Here is a 22,874-nt window from a genome sequence, read left to right as displayed (position 1 = left end):
TTTTTTATTTGTTTTTTGAAAGAAGAAGTAGATAATTGCAATCGTGATATTGTGATGGTGTATATTATTTAAATTTAATACAAATTTTTATATTTAAGATTTATATTACAATTTTTGCAAAGTACACTGTATATAGTTATTATTAATTATTTAATATTAGTTAATTATTAAAAGAAATGAATAATGATAATAATAATAATAATAATAATAATAATAATAATAATAATAATAATAATGTTTTAATGTTTTTATAATACTACTGTAATAATAATACTTTAATGTTTTTTAATAACTTTAATGTTTATAATATATAATTTTATAATGCAAAACAATATAATAACAATTAATGTTTTTACGAAATAACTATACTATAATAATTATTAATTATTTAATATTCATTAATAATTGGAAAAACATTTAATAAATAATAATAACGATGATGATTGTGACAATAATATCTGATGATAATTTTTATTTAATATTATTATTAATCATTATTATTACATAAATAATAAATTGATATATATATATATATATATATATATATATATATATATACACACACAAATATATCGCAAGATATGTCATTTGATGGAATTTAAATATTATAAAAAAAGAACAGCAAAAAAATTTTGATGCGAGAAAAGATCGAAATCTTTTCCATTATATTCGACGTGTTTCTTCGTTCGTACATTTTTCAAGCATTTATGGTGTTTACTTGAGTGTGCACGATCGATAAACGGCTCACCATTCTGATATTCTCCGTTTGGAGCTAAGGTAGAAGGTTGAAGTTAGAATAAGAAGTAGATTGGAACGTCGATTAAAACTCAGATCTAAGGATAATCGATCTTGAAAAAGAAAAATAGAAAATATAGACAAGTAACTTGACTACTATGTAAGATTTATATACATAAATACATATATATATTTATTAGTATAGTAAGAAACAAATTTGTATGCTGTGATTTGATATAATGTAATCGAGCAATAATCTGAAAAAAACGTTTGATTTTATCTGATCGACGATTAAGCAATATTTCAAAATCACGTCATTTTAAGTAATCAACGATCGATGAATATCTCGAAATCATGTCATTTTAAAATGGTCAAGAATTAAGCAATATTTCAAAATCATGTCAGTTTGGGTGATCAGCAATCAAGCGATATTTTAAATTTACGTCATTTTTGGTGACGATCAGAAATCAAGCAATACTTTATAATCATGTCACTTTAGATGAATTATGTTTCGATATCATCTTAAGATGTCATTTAAGATGTCCAGCGATTAAGCAATATTTCAAAATCATGTCAATTTGAATGATTAGCAATGAAGGGTTATCTTAAAATTATGTCAGTTTTGGTGACGATCAGTGATTAAGAAATACTTTATAATCATGTCATCTTCGGTGAATTGTATTTCAATATTATGCCATTTTAAGATGCATAGCTATTAAGCAATATCTCAATATCATGTCAGTTCAGGTGACTAGCTATTAAGCAATATCTCAATATCATGTCATTTCAGTTGACCAGCGATTAAGCAATATCTCAAAATCACGTAATTCAATGTGACCATCTATTAATCGTAACCACATAAAGCACATAATTTTATTTAATCTTTACGAAATATGTTATATAGAATTTTATATTACATACAATTTAACTAATTCATTTCATTTTTCCAAAATAATTTATTTTGCTATATAATTAATATTTCCAATTACATTTCTTTATTTGATTTATGGTACTATTTATTATAATAACATTATTTATTCGATTCAAATTTTTTTACATTCGATCATAGTTTAAATAATTAATTTTAGTACGAATAATTAATTTTTTCAGTATTGCATCACTCGTATATCACGTATTGATATTCTATTACAAATACTTTCAATTAATCGACATTCAGAACATAGATTAGTATCGATATTTTCCTGTTGTTTTTATCAGAATAAAAAATATTTCTTCGAGAAATAAAAATATCGATCTCTTTTTTTTTCTTTCTAAAACAATTGTTATAAATGAACGAAAACGAAATAGGTTTTATACATTTTTTGTTTTTTAAACATTTTTTATTTTTATTTTTTTATTTTTTACAAATTTTTTATATTGTAAAATATGAAAAAAAAGAAAGCTCGGATTCACAGGAATTGATCAGTCAGAAAATGTATCCTCGATCGTTCGATCGATCCTTTCGCCATTTTTTTTGTTTTCTTTTTTTTTCTTATTGTCAATCTCTCCCTCTTTCTTCTTCTTCTTCTTCTTCTCTTCGTAACTTCTCTCTTTCTCTCCCTCTCTCTCTCTCTCTCTCTCTCTCTCTCCATTGAATTCACCCAGGTTTCGTGCGAATAAAAACCGAAAGTCGGAATAGCAGAACGTGAGCCTCGAATAACTTTGCAGTTATCCGTTTTAAAGCCGAGAGCTCGTGTCGAGAATTATTTGCCATTTCCTTCGAAGAATTGTACGATCTTAAAGCGAAAGCCGATTTAACTTTGTCTAGGGTGCGAATAAAACTTCTCTGTTCTCCAAAGAATTTTTTTTTTATACAATCTTATTTGTTTATTTACTTATTTATTTATTGATTCGTTTATTTATCTACAAGAATAATTTTATTATGAAACATATATAATATTATTAGTCAAAGTTGGAAGGACGATAAGAAAAAACATAATGTAATTTAAAATATTTGATCCAGATCGAGAAGTTTTTAATTAATAATTATTTAATTTATCGACTAAATTCTTAATTATAGAATTTAACATTTTAAATAATTCAGTCAAGCATTACAAATCAATGTCAAAATACAATATTTTTTAAATTATATCGATATATTGAAAGAACATTTTAATATAAAATCAAATTCGACGCAATAGTAATCAAAATATTAAAGTCAGAATTTATTTAACGTGACCAGTAATTAATCATTAGTCGATGGAAACGTACTTTTGTTTTATGTCCAAGAAATAAAAAAAAAACACAAATACAAACACGCACGTACGCACAGTATTACGTGATCGGCAATTTTAAGCGTAAGCTTGAGAAAATTTTTGATTTTATGTGATCGTCAATTAATTATTTTTATTTCAGCCTACAAATATTATAATTTTACGTGACTGACATGTTAAAAAAATGAATCGTAAAACACGCGGATCAATAATTAACTACAAGCATGTGTTACGTTCTGTGACATAATTTAAGATAAGAATCCAGTTTTCGATCAGTTCGCAAGATCTTTAGGATTGACATTAAGGAAACATGAATTCGATGCTGAACGATAAAAAAAGAGACATAGATGAAGATAAAATAAAATAGATGTAGATCTGATAGATAAATAAATTAGGTATCATAGGAAGAAGAAAACAGAGTATGAATGATAAACATTTCTGGTAGCTTATCTCTTCTACAAGTGACATAAAGATTAGAGATTGAATTTCCGCGTCTTCGATGATAAGCGAATGATATTCAATAATAATTATGAAAGAATAAAATATTTTTTCAAATTTATTCCAGATTTACCGATTTCAAGTAAACAAACTTATTAATTTATTACCGGTTTCAATGAATGCGGCACACTGAATTATTAAATCATTACCGGTTTCGAAGAATGCGGAATATAGTGTTAATAATCATAGATTTGCTAACTAATTAACGATAGAGTTTAATGGTAGGTATTTAATAACAGGATTTGTTATTAATGACAGATTGATTTTTTAATGATAATGATAATTTTTATAAAATAATGATTAATTAATCATTAGCTATTAATAATTATCAGCTAACTGATTTTTTCGGATCGTGTAAGAAACTTTACGAATGTAAAATACTTTGTTCTTTCTATTAAATAAAAACATATTAACGTTTACAATTCTGATTGGTTTATAATTTAATAACATTTATTTTAAAGTTTTAGTTATTCGTTCAATTAATTTTATTTATTGAACTTTAAATAAAATTTAACAGGTGTAATTTCTTGTTACTAATTAGTGGTTTTTAAATCATACGTTCTTGACCTTCAACGAGAAAGATATTAAGTGTAAAGACAAAATAAAAAAAAGAAATGAAAGAAAAAGAAACGAAAAAAAAAACTTAAAAAGCGGAACGTAAAGACCGATCGAAAACCGTAAATTTATCACTTAAAGCGTTATTTTAAGTGATCAACAATTAATCATTAGTCTCCCCCTTGTCGCCCCTTCCCTTCTCCCTGGCCAGGTGTATTTTCACGTGATTAATCATTAGACTTGCGAACAACGTAACTTTGCGTGATCCGTGAACACGCAATGTAATTTTAAATGATCAGCAATTAATCTTTAGCCAGCAAACAACATAATTTTACTTGAACTAAAAGCAAACAACGTAATTTTACGTGATCGGCAACGAAACAACGTAATTTTATTTAACGATCGGCAAAGCGCATAAAACAACAAAAAAAAAGAACAAAAATATAATCCAACGTTATTAGTAATTAAGCATATTCAATATTAATTATCGTAATTCAATGATAATTATCGAGCGAACAATCGTTCAACGAATGTATATTATCGTTTAACGCGATATGATTGTTATATGATACGAATTTTATAGTCAAGAAAAATCAGAAAATTTCATAATAATCTATAACGCACGTTCGAGTAAAATCATTTTAAAATTGTTAAGATACAAACCAAATGTAGTATCACGAAGTATCACGAGAAGTATAAGAGAATGAACGTTGCCACTGAAAGAGCCGAAGAATTTCGTTCGGCGTTTCCTGTTTCTCGAAGTGCTTCGAAATCGGTGGGTCGGAAGGAAGGGCCTGTCGGAGAAGGGTCTTGGACCGAGTGGGCCCTTGAAGGATCAAGACCATCCGTCACTCGTTGACATCAGGCCCAATGCGTTTTTGTCTTTCTACTCTTTCTCTTTCTACTCTTTCTTTTTCTTTTTCTTTCTCTCTCTTTCTCTCTCTCTTTCTCTCTGTATGTGTGTCTGTCTTTCTGATCCAAACTTCTGATTCGCCGGCTTGCATCTCGCGATTGAAAATGTAGAAAGAAAGAAAGAGATAGAGAAAGAGACAGAGAGAAAGAAATGTATATATAAAAAAAAAAAAAAAAAAAAATGGACAAAAAAGAAAAGAAAAGAATTTGTGAGTCCTGCTGAGTTACGAAATTTTCTCTTGGCCAATGCGATGCCGATTTACTGAAACCCTGCTGAATTAAGCAAGCTTTGTCCCTGAGGATCGTTATTTCCTTCTCTCGACAAACTCCACAAAACCGATCACGAAAGTATATATATATATATATATATATATATATATATATATATATATATATATATATACTTATACTCCTTTACCGATCTTTCGTCTCTTCTTTTTTTTTATTTTTATTTTTTTTTATTTTTGAAGAGGGTTACCGAAAAGATAGTAGTGTTTTTATATACCTATCCGTCGAACAATGATACAATTTATACTCAATGTTTGAAATAAAAATGAAAATGATAAGGAAGGAAACTTGAAGGAAAGTTAGAAAAAAAAAAAAATAAATAAATAGATGAATAAATAACTACGTATTTTCTATATGTATATATTTCTTTTTTATATGCACATCTTTTATGTATATCTTTTATACATATCTATATGCACATATCTTCTATATATATATATATATTGTATAACATCTTATATGGAAAATAATTCTATAATATATTTATGGAAAATAGATTCTCTCTCTCTCTTTCTCTCTCTCTCTCTCTCTCTCTCTCTCTCTCTCTCTCTTTCTATATATATATATATATATATATATATATATATATATATATATTTATATGGAAAATGATCAGTAACTGAGAAAGAGCTGTCCGCAACTAGCAAATAGCTCGGGGTTTCGATTTTGTATGTATAATGCTCATCGATACTAAGCGAAGGCATCATCGTCGTTCGCACGGAACTTGCGGTTTGTTTTCATCGTGGTGATGGCTACCGCAACTCGAAAAGTATCTCTGTTTCTCGGTGCAAATGGCTCCGCCGGCGTTTCTCAACTTATCGTTAGATAAGCGACATTGCAAACTGAGTGAGACAGAGTGAGACAGAGTGACTGAAAGTGAGAAAAAGACAGATAGAAAAATAGAGAGAGAGAGAGAGAAAGAGAGAGAAAAAAAGGAGTAATAAAAAGGATGCGAGATAAATTCAAGAGAATTTAGTTTCGTCTCTGTTAACGAATTATTGATGATCTTTTGCTATTTTTTGACTTAATTATTACATTATATTAGTCTCAATTAAGTTTTATATTAGATTATATAATAGAACCATTAATACTCGAAATAGTGTTGATTATTATTTTGGTAGAGAATTTAGTTTCGTCTCTTTTAACGAATTATTCATGGTCTTTTAATATTTTTCGACTTAATTATTAGATTATATTAGTCTCAAGTAAGTTTTATATTCGATTATATATTTTACAATAGAACCATTAATACTCCAGATAGTGTTGATCATTATATTGATAGATAAAAAAACAATTATAAAAATGTAAATTCCTATTTAAAGAAGACAACGTCGACTTTGAAATCATCATTTCGAAATATTCCATTAAATAAAGAAACAATAAATACCATAAATCTGAGATAAATCGGTAATATGAAACAAAAATTTGTAACGCTTTATTTCTTATTATAACACCCTATACATAAATTATTTTTTTGTTACTATTAATTTTTCAAAAACTCTTATAATTCTTTTAAACGTTTCAATGAGATCAGCAATCAACGCGTTAATGTCCTATCGCGTTAAATTACGTTTTTTAATATTGATCTTTACGTTTACAATGAAATTTTTTAAAATAAATAAAAACAAAATTAACATTTAAACATTTATGAGTCATACATTTTTTTATCAACATTGTAACAGTTAATGGGTTTGATAAAAATGAAACGTACGATATAAAATTAAATTAAAGATTGACTGAATAAATAACTGCTACAATATTTTTTTGTATTCTTTTTTTTAAATAAGTACTTAACAATATTTAATTTATGCAATAATTTTTATCTCTTCTTATTAGTATATATATAATAAAATAAGCAATTAGAATCACTTTGATTACTACCTAAGTAAAAATTATTTCAATGAAAAATGTTTCAGATAAAAGTTGAATGGTTCTAAGGTGTATATATTTCGACGTGATTATCTTTTTTATACTTTTTAATGAAATCATATATCTTTTTTTATTACGTCAATTTAAAAGAGTATTAACCTGTTTATATCGAAAAATTTATTTAATTATTAATTTAGAAGACATTTGAATTTCAACATTGATTAAAAAATTATATACGAATTTGTTTAAAATATAATAAGCAATAATATAGCAGTAAAGAATTATGATGGTTTCTTAGCGATATTTAAATTAAAATATCTCTTGAAATAATAAGCTTTCGAAATACACATTTTAATATTTTTCTTTTATAGAAAACGTCGAGTTAAATCGATGAATGCATTAAAAAGTATATGATTCCGTTTAAAATGAACAGGGTTAATCTTTACGTGACCTTTACGCGTCCACCTTCGGAAAAACTAATAATATAAAAATATCCCTCCCACGAAGCCATTTAATTTTTATCCGAAACATTTTCCACTGAAATCATTACTTACGCAGTAATCGAAATGTTACAAATTACCTGCTCTTCCCTGTGTACACATACACACACACACACATATATATATATATATATACGATGGCTATCATCAAAAACGGAATCGTCAATGACGTATTTTTTTTCACAACGTGATATGCATCGTGATTAATATTTTTTTTTTCTTCATATATTCATGTCGCTCTAGCACGTTCGCGAATTTAAAACGTTTCTCCTTTTCGACGACGAATACGAAAAGGAAATTACATCAGTAAATACAGTATGATAGTAGGACGAATTTATTTTCACGTCCGGCATGCGTCATTACGATAAAATGGATTATACGCGTTACTATTACAAAAAAAAGAGTAGAGAAAGATTAAAAGAATAAAAAAGAAACAAAAAAATATGAATGCGACCTTAGTATATTTTAACGATATGCGATATATCAACAATTGTTGCTGTTAAGAATCATCGAATTTTTTTGCGACTCCCATCATAACCCAGTTTTTATTTCGTCAAACAGTCGGAAGTAAGCATCGTATGCAACTCGAGCATCCTGCACAAATGCATACACATGCACACACACACACACACACACACACATATATATATATATATATGAGTTTAGTTGATCGAAAATTTATAGCGAATCGATTGGCCTATTAATAGAAGACGGCGCGAGCAGATCTCGCCAACGATAATATCGGTTTTATCGTAAAACACGATGGAATATTAACGAGCGCTTCGGATTACCTTGATGGCGTCAATTAAGGTGAGCTGTTGTTGTCCATGAAAACTGATATATATATAGATACATATATATATATATATATATATATATATATATATATATATATATATATAATTTTTAATATTATACTGTTTGAATTTATAATAATATTTTTAATTCGATCTTTCCAAAATGATTTCAATCGTTCGATATTTTTGAACTTGACGTTATAACACTTTGCAAAAGTATTATATTAATTTTTATTGTGCAAAATTATTTTTCTATCGGATAGATTTTAAAGAATGAAAAAAAAAATAATTTCTCATTTCGAGTGTTATGCGAATGTGCATATGCGAATAAAAATAGAAATAAAATGGAAGTGGAAAAGACCGAATAATCTGAAAGTTTCTAACAAGCACTTAACGAACATTAATCGATTTTAATTAGTTAGGAATAAAAGCCGACTCGAAGTTTGCATCGGCTTGAATTACTTTACCAGTTGGACATACCAAGTCGTGCTATATACTCGACTCATTACGGTAAGTCACGACTGGTTTGACTCCCTTAATCGAAGGTTAAATCGTGCTCCGTGAGTTGTTCGATGTCTGTATTTTATTGATGGTGGCTGTTAGTCGCATTTTAAAACGAGGAAGGAAGGGAAAACCGCGCTTGCTCCGATAACGGTGGTATTTCATTATCGCCTAACAGATGGACGCAAGAATGTTCACGATTTATTATAAACCCCTTTTTTTTCCTTTTTCTTCACAAATCGTAATTTCAAAGTATGTGCCATACGTACTACGGAATTTATTATATAAAGAGAACGGAAGAAGGAAGAACAATAAATTATATATCAAGATCCTGTTGATTGTTAAAATTATAGCACCTTACTATCAGAAAAATTAATATTAATATAACTGTAATTAATATTATTAATATGTGATTCCATTAGATTGATATGCATTATATTATAGATGTTATTTATCAAAAAAAAAGAAAAGAAAAAAGAAGATAAAGTTCTTACAAAATAAAAAGATTTTTTATCGATAGAGAACTTATCGATTGTTGATAAAATACAATAAAAATCGGTAACAATCGAATCGACCTGATAATCGGTAAAATATCGGTAAGAATATTTGTTTAGTTCGCAGACTTGTCGACAGAATGCACTGTCGGTATCGAGATAGGACCTAACTTATCCTTGTTCTGTTTTACCGACACGGAGTTAGCACAAACATGGTCTGTCGTCGGTTTCTAAGACCCAACTTGACGAGGTCGGGTCCTACCCCCACTCCTTCGCTACTATTCTCCACATATAAGTTGGTAAAACCGGTTTCGTTAGAGACGGTGGGGTGTATATTACATTGGGATATCTCTTCTCTCGAAGATTCGAATCTCGCCGCAAAGAGCGAGATCCTCTTCCTCTTTCTCGTCGCCTTCGGCTTTCTCTAGTAACCGCCGAGGCTCAACCGGGCCTAAAATCGACTCACCATCATGGGATACGTGATATTTCCTTGGTGGTAGAAGCGTAGACTTGATCGCCTTTTGCTTTGCTATGCTTCTTTTTTTTCTCTCTTTTCTTTCTTTCTTTCTTTCTTCTTTCTTTCTTTCGTTCTTTCTTTCATATTCTTTTTTTCATTTTTATTTTATTATTTTTTATTTTTTATTTTTTATTTTTTATTTTCATTTCATTTCTTTTCTTTTCTTTTCTTTTCTTTTCTTTTCTTTTCTTTCTGTTGGTATCGCGTTCGCGTGTGCGGTTTCGCGCATCGCGTGGCGATAATGCGAGCCGAATTGCGCAATGGACGAAGTATTGGCGAACTGCCAACATGAACTACATGCATCATATATGCTAGTTAGAGTAAAGTGGTAAGGGGACTCTAAATTAGGGTGCATTTTTTTGCCTTTACAAGAAGTTGCATTTTCTTTTTTCTTTCTTTTCTTTTATTCTTTTTTTCCGTTTCGTTATTACCAACTGTACAATATTTTGTAGATGTGATCGTTTATACGATTGGTACAAATTACGTTGATGTAAAGTGTCGTTACAATGTTGGGTGTCAGGGGATTAGTTCGGATATATGAAAAAATCGTGGGTGGTAGATGAGCATAAAGGGGTTAACTTTTGTTCGAAGAAAGCAGGTGCCTCTCGCGGACACGTTGGGGGGCCTGACGAACGTTCGAAATTCGAGGCCTCACACTTTCCAGGCACGCACTCGTTAATCAAGACGAGAGCGGTCCTTCGAATAATTTCTTCGCAGGTAATTGCTCGAGGAAAAAATCAAAGCCGAAAGGAGTGTCTCTAAGTGTATATACGAATGTACGTTGATGTTCAAGCGAATTGTAATGTAACTTAATTCGTCATTATCATCGTGCAATACTGATCGAACTAATAAATATGTTCTCTGTATTAAAAAAAAAAAAAAAAAAAAAATTTATTAATACATCATGATCTCTGGGTATTTCAGATTCGCTTTCTCATATCTTTAAATACTATGGATTTATTCCATAGTTCGAAGTTGTAAAAGTACAAATCTTTTTGGCGTTGTCCGTTCTATCAGAGAAAACGAATAACAGGGAATTTTATTTAGATATTATTTAGACTCTTATTCTAAGGTTGATCAAGAAAAAAAAAGAAGAAGAAGAAGAAAGAAAAGAAAAGAAAGACCGTTAAAAGCGTGTAAAATAAATTCTGGTTGAAATCAAGTCGTCGCTTTAGCAACTCGGACCGAACCAAGTTAATCTCCTTGTGATCGTGGTTGCGATCGGTGGCCAGAGTTGCCTGCTGTGGCGTTGCCTGTGGCCGGAGGCTGGAGGGAGAGGTAGAGTGGTCGTCGGCCTCTCTTAGGCCTCTGCTCGTTCCTTCCTCCTCCTTCTCTTCTTACCACTCCGCAATCTATCGTCGAAGGCCCGAACCAACCGAAAGAACCTGGCTGAGCGAAGGAGTAAGAGAAGCTAATATAAAAGAGAAAAAGAGAAAGGATTGCTTGGTGAAGCTAAACTCTTCTTCTGGAATAAATAGAAGGAAGAAGAGAAGATCGAAGAAAGAGAGGTTCTAGGTCCAGACGAGATGCAATGAAAAAGCTAAGAAGATTAGAATGAGATAGAGAAAGGAACGGAGACAAGGATGTTGCATTGTTTACGACACGCGCACCTCCACGAGTTAACTGCTGTCCGTAGTACCGACGACGACGGAGCAGCGGCAGCGGCACTACACCACCACCAGCAGCCATATTGGATTCCTCTCGTGACTATAGATCAAAATTATAAGGCGGAACGCGCCTCGGGATCCTCGCTCGAGAAATCCCCCACGAGGATAACGAAAAGATACCTTTTCCTCCTCTTCCATCACTTCTCCATTCCGTCCTTTGGTATCTCAGCTTTGACTTTGTTTAACCTTGTAAAAGGGTAAACGTTACAAGAGAACCAGAGGGATCATTGGGTTATCCAAAGTGGAATCAGGTGACAAAATGTATCCCATGGCTTGGTGTCTCGTTGACAAGCTGATGTTGGTTTCGAACAGGACTAACGTTATTCGATCGATATTAGTTTCTTAAATCAAAAACAAAGAATATCACGTTGTTCATAATTTGATTATTATATAATCGAATAAGAGTTACAATATTTATTTGTTATTTCGAGAATATAGGATATAGAAACTTAATTAGAAATTCTTGATAACGTACAATTAAAATATAAAGCTATATTTTTAAGGATCTAGCTTTCGGTTAGGATTTCTCGAACGATGAAAACCATTTCGGACTCTCTCTTTCTTTCTCTCTTTCTCGACGTTTTCTACCCATTAAGTTAAGTGTACTCGTTGGCCATGAGGGAACATAAATCACCTAAGAAGCGACTTTCGGAAGATAAAGATAAAGATCGCTCAACAATGATCTCCGCCTTCAGTTCTAGCCCTTTATTATAGTATGTGTACACGTGTGTTTCTTACGAGTTTGTGGGTGTATGCGTTTTAGGAAGTGTATTTTAAACTACACACACACACACACACACACACACATACATACACAGATGCATGAAGTTATAGTACTCAAGTTGAAGAGTACAGCCTAATAACGAGGAGAAGTAAGCCCGATTAATCCTACTGCGTCAAGTTAGCATCAACAAAAAAATATTTATTAACATTTCAATAATTCTCCAAAAGAATCATCCTCCATAGATGACCATTCGATACTCCAACGATCTCACAATAAATATTTATAACAATTCTTATCATTAAAATTAACCTAACATCGAAAATGTCTATATTCTAGGAGAAGACGACATCTTTCTATTTCTCGTTCTTTTTCTTTTAATTCCTTTTCCTTTTTTGTTAACATTCAATTCGAATATTTCTTCTGAGATGGGCAGATTTAATTGGAGTATATTTCCTACTAAACCAGTCGTCATACGCATCTCCAGAAGTAGATGTTTTCGAAGGGAGCAAAGAGGAGTTCGTTGGTTGTGAGATGATGAGGTGGAAGAGCGGTAGAACGGTCGAAGAGTCAGGGAGGGGGCGGTGGATGGCGAAGGGGGATGAGGGGTGGGAGAGACAGGTCGAGGTGAGTCTAGGGCTCCGAGAGACTTCTCTACGGTCCGGTCCCGAGGACCGGTGATACCTCCTCCTACTTCCCCCTCCTTCTTCTCCTTTTTCTCCTTCTCTTCTTCTTCTTCTTCTTCTTCTGTCTTTCATTCTTTTTTCTTTCTTTCTTTCTCTCTCTCTCTCTTCGAAGACGCCATCCTTTTCCTTCTTACTACTACCAGAGTGCCGTCTGGTGCTTTCCACCTAACTTACCTGCGAACAGCGAGCAGCCTCTCCGAGCTTGCTATCCCGCAATGCTTTGGTATAACGGCGAGTCACCTGAGTTATCTCGAAGACACTTTAGAAGAGATAGGGCCCTAACGCCGAGCAACAAGCCGGGCTCCGAGCAACAATGACGCCCAGTTGAACGCGCGGCTCCTTGTTCGCCGCTCTTCTCTGTACCGGCTTCTCCGTGCGTGTCTCGTCTAAATCTCTCGGTCGGAAAAGTTGTTGTTGTTTTTATTTCCTTTTTTTCTTTTCTCCGTTTTCTCCGTTTCTTTTTCGTTTTCTTTATCTATTCCTCTTTTTCTCATCCTTCCCCCACCCCCTTTTTCTCCCCCACCCCTTCTTCCTTTCTGTTTGTCTGTTTCTTTCTCTTTCTCTCTTTTTCTCTCTTTCTCTCTCTCTCTCTCTCTTTCTCTCTCTCTCTCTCTCTCTCTCTTTTTCTCTCTTTCTCTTCCTTCCTCCCTCGAAGTAGTTCACACAGTCGAAATATTATGGGATTATCGGTAAAAGAGAAATAAGAGAGAGAGAGGGGAAAAACGAAGAAGAAAAAAGGAAAAGGAAAGTTAAAGCACATTTTGTTTTTTTAACTGGTGCACGTACTTGGAGTTTCTTGGATTATTATCGTTAAGAGTGAGAAAGAAAGAGAAAGAGAGAGAAAGAGAAAGAGAAAGAGAGAGAGAGAGAGAGAAACTCTCTATTTCTATCTTTCTAACGATTTCTGAGAAATTCTTCGAATCGAGATGTGAGAAAATCTAAAGTAAGATCTATTAGAATCGACGTTGTCTATACGATCTCGATTTTAAATATATTAGGAAGATCGAAAATGTGCGAGTGCGGTGAGGAGTGTGCCGAGGACACGAAGAATTCACGGCTTGTGATGTTACGAGGTGATCTGTGAATCGGTATTATTTTATTGTTAATTGTTGTTGTTTTGTTGTTGTTGTTATTGTTGTTAATGTTGTTATATCGTTGTTATCGTTGTTGTTATTGTTTTTGTTTGCTGTTCATGTTCTTGGTTATTGTTGTTCCTTGGTTTATCTTTCTAAGTTAAGTGTACACGCTAGAAAGCGTGTCACTTTTTTACTTTCATCATCGTCATTCGCGTTGTCGTTGTCAACGTTGTCGGCGAAAATTCTCGGAGAAATTGTGAGCCCAACGCCTGAGATGGCCACCCTCGGCCTCTCGAAGGTCTTCATACTGGACAAGTACTTTACGGAGCTGCAGAAGTTCTGGGAGACAGAGAAGAAGCTTCAAGGTACGGCACTGAGATCGAAGGAGAAAGAGAGAGAGAGAGAGAGAGAGAGAGAGAGAGAGAGAGAGAGAGGGAGAGAGATGGAGAGATGGAGAGAGAGAAAGAGAGAGAGAGAGAGAGAGTTTCTCGATTTTTTTTCCAATATTTCAATGACCTTGCGAGAGAACTGGAAGGTCGGCAATGTTTCTTCTCTCTTTCTTTCTTCTGCTTCTTTTTTTTTCCTTTTTTCTCTTTTCTTTTTTCCTTCTCCCTCCCTCTCTCTCTCTCTCTCTCTCTCTCTATCTCTCTCTCTCTTTCTCTTTCTCTGTCTCTCTCATCGCCATTTTTTTATACTCGTTCGAACGTCGAACTTTACAGGATACACGATGACTCACAAAATGAAATTCCGAACTGCTACACGTTCGAGTTAACGAACCTGATGAAAAATTCAACGTGTATCCACAATCTGGCCTATAATTAGATTCTTATCGATCTAACTCTCTGTTTCATTGTTATATTATTAACTATGCTAACCGATGATGGGATTAGAAAAGAATGAGATCTTTGCGTTTAAAGATCGATAAGTCTGAAAGAGATATGGTGATATGGCCTTGTCAGATTGTATAGTTTGTTGTATATATGTATACATGTATGTACGTATCTATGCATGTATAAATTTATGTATATATGTATGTATATATGTGTATATAAATTTATTTATGTATGTACGTACATATGTATCTACCCAACGGGGAACATAAATCTCAATTTATAACGTTTAAGAGATCGTTCTATTTCGTTCGATTTTCTTTCAAATCTCGACTCGAATCTATTTTCTACTCGATATCATCTTTTACACATTTTATTTTTCTATTTTAATACGATTAAAGAATTTTGTTTTTGTATTCTGTATTTTTGTGTGTCATTATTAACGTGTAATTAATTAACCATTACGTTTTTGGCATTGAAAAACATTAGGAACTTTTTTATTATTATTATTTATTTTATTTTATTTTTTTAGGGTATACTAAATTATAGTTTTTAATATTATACATATATATTTTTTTAAATATATTATACATATATAAATTCTTAATCTAAACATTTTTATAAATCAATCAAAAAACTATGCTCTATTTTAATGAAAATAGAGCAATTGAAATATACGATTATTTTTTTTAAACTTTCTCCAATTTTGTTTATCATTATTTCTTCTATAGAAATATTACGTTAATTTCCGACAAATTATCTATGCTCGCTCATTACATAATTCATCCGTCCTTTCTATTTTTATATGTACATGTGTAATCATACACATGCAAACATGTATAGAAATAAAATCGGTCATTAACCTTCAGTGATGGTAAACGCGTTCTGAGTTTCTTAATAAGAAAAATTTACATTTCTTTTCGCAAGACCTTTGTCGATAAAAATGTTAAATTCGTTTAAATACTATTAACCTTGTCACAGTTAATGAAATAAATTAATCTATCAATTTTTTATTATCACGATGAACTTCTCATTAAAGATTTTTATATTCGTACATATACTTTATTAATAGTTAATATATTTTAATAATAAAATAGAATAAATGAAATGTGCCAAAAATCTGAGTAGTAAAAACTGAAGTAATAAAAAATAAAAAAGTAGTTTCTTTTTCTTTCCTTTTTTTTTTAATAACATTTGCAATACCAAATAATCCAAAAATAATATATAAATGAAGAAAATGAAATCATTGAAATTCTAAAAACTATCGTTGAATTAATAAACGTTGACAAAACCGTAAAATGTTATTGAAAATATATTTAATAATAAATCTGATCAAACAAAATGGCTGCTGGGATGATTAAACGATAAAAAAATGATCGAAATATTTTTGACAGTCAAACGAATAAGATACTAACGTGACATTTAAATAACGTTTTGATGTAACAAATACATTAAAAGAAACAAGTATCATTAAAAATTGAGATAAGAGTTTATATGAAAGGGATTAAAAATGTGTGATGTTATTTTTGAAGTTATCGGGCTGAAAGTAAAGAGCTGATACGATGGATTCGGTGACGCATAATGATATTAACTCCCGGTCTTCCAACGTCGCGTATTACCGCTTTGATAGAGACATTAGCCGCAATACGCGCAGCTCCGATCGCGTGGATCATCGAATTACACTTTCCTTTCGCGGTTAAGCCATAGGGTTTATCACGAGACATACGATACACTGCTATTGAATTAATATAAAATCGCTTCACCGTATATTTATGGTAATAGTTGACGGCAAAAGAAAAGAAAAGGAAAATAACAAGAAAATTCTGTTTACAAAAAGATATTGATTATTTAAAGAAAGAAATCAATTCAATTGTGTGAACTGAAGAATCGATTCAATTATTTGAAACAAAATAAGATGTTAATATATCGAAATAAAGAACTAATGTAATTATAAATGAAAAGACAAAAGTATGTGTGTGTATGTGTGTGTATATATATATATACACATATAACATTTATAGTATATTTTACAAATAAAGTTTAAAAAAATGTTAAATAAATATAGATCCTCAAATGCTTTATTATAACAAAAATAGATTCATATTTAAAAACAAATATATATATGCATATATATATGTGTGTATATATAATATATTATAATATATTATAATACTATAATAATACTAAACGATATAATTCAATATATATATATATATATATATATATATATATATAATACAATTATTCAAAATAAAAGAAATATATAGATGTACATATATAAATATATACAGACACACACCATGATATACACACATATCATAACCATGATATCCTCATAATTTAAACGATCAAATTGATGTTTATTCTTTAAGTGGAAGTAAGAAAAAAATATTATATAAACAATTCGCATCCAATTTATGAAAAAAAGTTACAACAAAAATACAAAACCTATGATCAAAATTAGTTCGTTGTAAATAGATTACAATGTAATCATAAGTTAAAGATTAATTGTTAGAATTAATGAAAGCATTCACTAAATTGAAGCAAACTAAGCATGAAATTCGGAGAGTGATAAATTTAATCTTCTTACGATGTCATGCTCCTATTCAAAACAGGGGATGGCATTTTGAAATGAAAATATAAATCAATTTTTTTTTTTGATAATGCAGTATTTGATAATTTATATTTATGCAACATACACACACACCCACACACATATATTTTTTTTTAATTATACTCATAAAAAACATAATGACGAAGTTCGATCGTTTAAACCTAAAACGCTCTGTGTATATAATCATGATCTATATAAAAAAGAATAAAAAAACAAAACGAATTTAAGTATCTAAAACGGATGTAATTAATCGAGAAAAATCAAAAAGGAAAAATAAATAAATAAAGGCAAAATTTCAAATGGCATATTGAAAATTAGGATTATCTTAGATCTCTTATCTTGTCTTTCTATTTCTTTCTTTTTTTATGTTTTTCTTTTTTCATTCACACCGAAGAACAGACAAAGATTTATCCGCCGGTGGCCATTATAAAATTTGCCTAAGTTTTACAGCTGAGTCGTCGTCGTCGGCCGACTTTCTCACCCTTCACACTTTATCTTTATCTTTCCAACGTTTCTTTCCGTGCTCTTTCTTCTTCCTCTTATTTCTTCGTTCTTTTCAAGCGAAAAACGAGACGGCTCGCGTTTAGGTTACAAGGTTACATGCTTCGGAAGACGTTTCAAAGTTTTCGTTTAAGTTTCAACCTCTTTTCTTATTCTTTAGTGAGAATACAAATCTTTCTGTCTATCTGTCTCTTTCTCTCCCTCCCCCCCCCTCTCTCTCTCTCTCTTTCTGTTTATTTGTCAATCTTATCATTCCATTTTTCTCTTATTTTTTCTTAATCATCGACATGATTATCTTTATTATCTCTATATAATTATATTTTTATAATTACGTCCTATTGAGTAGATCATCGATGTGATCACAGAAAGTTCAGAAAAAGTTTTTAACAACTTTTTACAGAATAATTGTTATACAAAACAATTGTTATAATGTCTCTCTCTCTCTGTTTTTTTTTCTTATTATTTTTCTTTTCTTATTGCTATTATTATTTTAATAATCACTGACATTATTTTACTCATCTCTTTCTTTTCTTTTTTGTATTCCTTACGATAAGCATGATCGATGTAACTCGGAACACGTGAAACGTTCCTATATTTTAAAAAGCAGTAAAAATGTGTGTATATGTGTGTGTGTGTATTTCTCTGTCTGTCTGTCTCTCTTTCTATTTCTTTTTTTTTCAATTTATTTGACAATTCTATTATTGATTTTAATTTCTTTTTGAAAAAAGTATTTGAAAAAAATAAAAATGTCCTTTCTTCCTTCTTTTTGTTCATATACTTATCTAATCATCTTCTTTTCCTTTTTTTTCTATTTTTATTTTAACGATGGAAATGATTAATATAACGAAGAGAATTCAGAAAGGACTCTGAAGTCCTTCAAAAAGAGTGAAAGTAAAAATTCATCTCTCTTTCTCGCTCTATCTATTTATTACTTAATCTTATAGCTTTTCTTCCTTTTCTTTCTTTTCTTTTTCAATCGTTGTTATTGTTTAGAGCCTCTCTTCTTCATATTTTTTAAATATATTTTATAACGAATATTTAGAATCTGATGATGAAAGTTCAAGAAAGATTTCTAAGTTAAAAAAAAAAAGAAATTAAAACTAAAAATGTCTCTCTCTTTCTTTTTATGTGTTTGTTATCTTACTATTTTTTCATCTGTTTCTTTTGCTCTTTTTTAAACTGATAATTTTTTGTGTCTTCTCCTTTCTCCTATCTTATAAATCATTTTTAATTATGAATATCGTCGATGTAACGATATAAAGAAAGTAAACGAGAAAGATCTTTAAAAAAAAAGTGAAAGTTCAAATACACACACACATGCACGCACGCATTTTTTGTTTATTTGTTAATCTTAACATTTATTTGTTATTTTTACTACTTGCATTCAATCGCTGATGTCTTCTTCATTTTTTCTATTCGATAAATATTTTTTAATATTTGACAACGTAATGATGAAATTTTGAAGAATATTGACAAGGTAATGAAGAAAGTTCAAGAAGGTCTTCTCAGTCTTCACAAATTTTAGATAAATCGATGTCAAAGCCGTATAGTTAATTTTCTTTATCAAGTAACACTTACGAATTCTCTAAAGTAAAGTAGTGGGGGAAAGAAAGAGGGAGAGTGAGAGAGAGAAAGAGATAGATAGATATATAGATAGATAGATAGAGAGAGAGAGAGAGAGAAAGAGAGTGAGGAGAGTTCAAGAGAGTTATTTGGAATTACGAGCTCAAGTACGATCGAACGGGATACCGAGAGAAAATTTACGAGGGTTGCTTTCGAGAATAAAGTGATTCCTTCTCTCTTCGATAAAGATAATGGCGAAAATAATGAGTGTGTTTCGTTAATGGTAGATAGAGAAAGTCCAAGTTAAGAATAAAATTCTATTGTATGATAAAAGATTTCGATCAATTCTATTTACCTACTATTCGAACTTTTCCAATTTGAATTATTATTTTTACTTTTATATAAACAATTATTTGTCTATAAATAATTTGTAGGAAATCGTTTATGGTAAAGATAATTTGTTTTTGTGTCATTTCTTATAAAATATAAATTATAGTAATTATTTCTTATCATCTTTTCTTTTTCTTTTTTTGTTCAATTTAATTCTTAAGGAAGAAATTTAAAATCCGTGAATTTTATTTAGGAGTAGGTGTATTCGAGGAAAAGTAGTTGATATTATTATGGGGGTTTATTTAGTTTCAAAATATTAATAAATAAATACAGAGTGTTTAAAATTTCTTGTAGTATTATAATGTTAATTGTTGTAAAACAAGATGTTTGAGTTTCTTAATACTTTTTCGACTATTTTAGTATTTATAATATTACAATGTTAATATTTTAGATGTAATACAAAATGTAATATAATATTTACAACAAATATAATATATTTCTATAATATATATTATATATATATATAATTTTGCTAAAAATAAATGCTAATATAAATTTGCTAAAAATATTATATCATATTTATTTTATTTTTCTAACATTATAAAAAACTGTGAGATACAAAATATGATACACAATATAAATAAAAAATATAATATAACAAACACACACACGATATATATTCTAAAAAGTTACAGGTAATATAAAATCAATAAAAAAGGAAAAAAGATAAAAATAAAACAATATAGTACACGATATTTCTAAAAATAAAAAAGTAATATAATAAAGTACAAGATGCATTTTTCTCGAATCTCATTTTCGTTCATAACATCCACACACACACACCCACTGTATATATATACAATGTTTTATATATATATTATATATAAATATATATGTATATATACATATAAATATACACATAAGGTACAAATCATGATTTTCAACGAGACCGAAGTTTGTCGTCTTGACGTTAACGTAGTTTTCTTAAAGAAAATGCGTCATGGCGGCGCATGCTTCGCTGGAAAACAAGGGACGATCTAACGCACGATATAACTCGATTCTTTCGAGCGTCTTTGCATAATCGTGTACGCTGCAGCTTGCATCCGCTCGAAGTTTTAACGAAGTCGTCACAAAGTAGTTATAAAGTAGTCATAAAGTCAACGTTACTTTGTCAGGAACAGTCTGCCGTTATCATCCCTCTTTCTCTCTCTTTCTTTCTCTCTCTCTCTCTCTCTCACTTTCTCTCCATCTTTCTTTCTTTATCTTTTTTTCTCTCTCTTTCTCTCTCTCTCTTTCTCAATACACCCTTTCACGAATATTTATGCGCCCACGTCATCCACTTCCTCGAGCATCCTTCGAGCCGAAAGGAAATAAATATCGATGATATCCGATATACCTCCATCGCCACCACTCAAGCTGGCTTGAAAAGTTTGCGAAATAAACTCTTCTTATTGCTAGTTCGATCCTCTTTACGTATATGTCTATGTTATATGCATGAATGTATGTATAATATATGTATTCAGAAAGTGAGAAAGAAAGAAAGAGAGAGAGAGAGAGAGAGAAAGAGTGTGTGAGAAAGAAGGTGTATGAGTTTTGAGTGCATAAGTTTCTGTTTAACTATATGTATATACGTATATTGTATACATATTAAGGTTGTCGTTATTTGCCCTTTAAAAGAATTTCCCTGCGACGAGAAATTGTTCTACTTGAAAATTTAGTTTGAAAAAAAAGAACGATAAATATATAAATAAATATTGTATAAAAAAATCATCTTTCAAATTTCAACCCTTTATCGTGATATTAACGTGATATTAAAACTTACCAAAGTGGAAGTATTCACTAAGTACATCGTGAATCTTATACGCGTCTCAAATTTTCTTAATTTTCGTTGTTCGCGTTTCAACAAGTGTTATCTATATTTTTGAAAAGTATTTGAAATTTCTACGTTTTATTTTAAATGTAAAAAAGAAAGTGTGTTTACTTCGTAACGATTTAATATTAAGATGGAGAGGTAAAATTTGGACAAAAAATTATTCTTTTTTCTTTTCATTTATTGCGAACAGGACTTGGTGATGACAGGGTATACTCATCGGAATTTTCTCGAAGATCAAATAACGATTACTCTAATATATATACATATACATTTATATTATATTGGCCAATAATGTCGGAATTGCAGTATTTTATATGTAAAGAAATAACATAACAGTATTGTTTTTTATGAACAACCATTTTAGTATTATTTATATAATTTTGTATAGTATTTTTTCATATACAGAAAATATTAGAGTCGTTTATTGGTGCTATATAGTGTTTCAAAGTATTAGTAAAATACTAATGTTATTTATCCATGTTATACAATATTTTTTATTATTGTTAAAATATTAGCATTGTTTATTAATGTTGTTTATAAATTTTATACTATATTTCTCATTGTTATTAAAATATTAATATTGTATTAGTATAGTATAAGTAGTTCTTAATATTACTAAATTATTAGTTTTGTTATTTACAGTTATACAGTATTCCCAAATATTAATAAAATCCAAGTGTTATTCATTAGTATTACATTATTTATTTTGAAAATGATATTAGTATTTATTTATTTAGATATATTTCACATTATAATATTTTGGAATAAATATAATCAATCTGTTTGATTGAACGACTTGTTAATTAATATTGTACAGTATTTCTTATCGTGTTAGTAAGATAGATTGCTGTTGTTTCATTTAGATATTAAATGCTGAACACTCCGATTATAAGTATTGGCCAACCCTATATATACACATACAAACACATATATCTTCTTTTCTGTCTACTTGTTTATTTGTTTATTCCTGTTTATTTATATCTCTCTTTCTTCTTCTATGCTTTTCTCTCTCTATCTTCTGGAGAGTGTATAAGTGTTAGAAAGAAAAAGAGAAGAAGAGAGAGGAAGAGAGAAAGAGAGAAAGAGAGAAAGAGAGAGAGAGAGAGAGAGACAGTCTTTTTCTCTGGTATACAG

General features: G+C 30.1%; 1 protein-coding gene across 2 annotated transcripts in view; it reads left to right on the top strand.

Annotated features, from left to right (window-relative positions):
• Nucleotides 1-22,874, top strand: part of LOC127068510 (unconventional myosin-Va) — a 109,931-nt gene that overhangs the window by 60,037 nt on the left and 27,020 nt on the right. Inside the window, exon 1 of one of the 2 annotated variants that reach the window (XM_051004782.1) lies at nt 13,227-14,394. The exons of the other annotated variant lie outside the window; for it this stretch is intronic. Coding sequence (XP_050860739.1) covers nt 14,304-14,394 — 91 coding nt within the window. The 5' untranslated portion in view covers nt 13,227-14,303. Of the gene's footprint in view, nt 1-13,226; nt 14,395-22,874 lie in introns of those variants that run through there. 2 annotated transcript variants of the gene reach the window in all.

The sequence above is a fragment of the Vespula vulgaris genome, chromosome 13 (genome assembly GCF_905475345.1).
Source record: "Vespula vulgaris chromosome 13, iyVesVulg1.1, whole genome shotgun sequence".
Lineage (NCBI taxonomy): Eukaryota > Metazoa > Arthropoda > Insecta > Hymenoptera > Vespidae > Vespula > Vespula vulgaris.
Note: the sequence above shows the minus strand (reverse complement) of the source record. Positions and strands in the feature narration are given on the sequence as shown.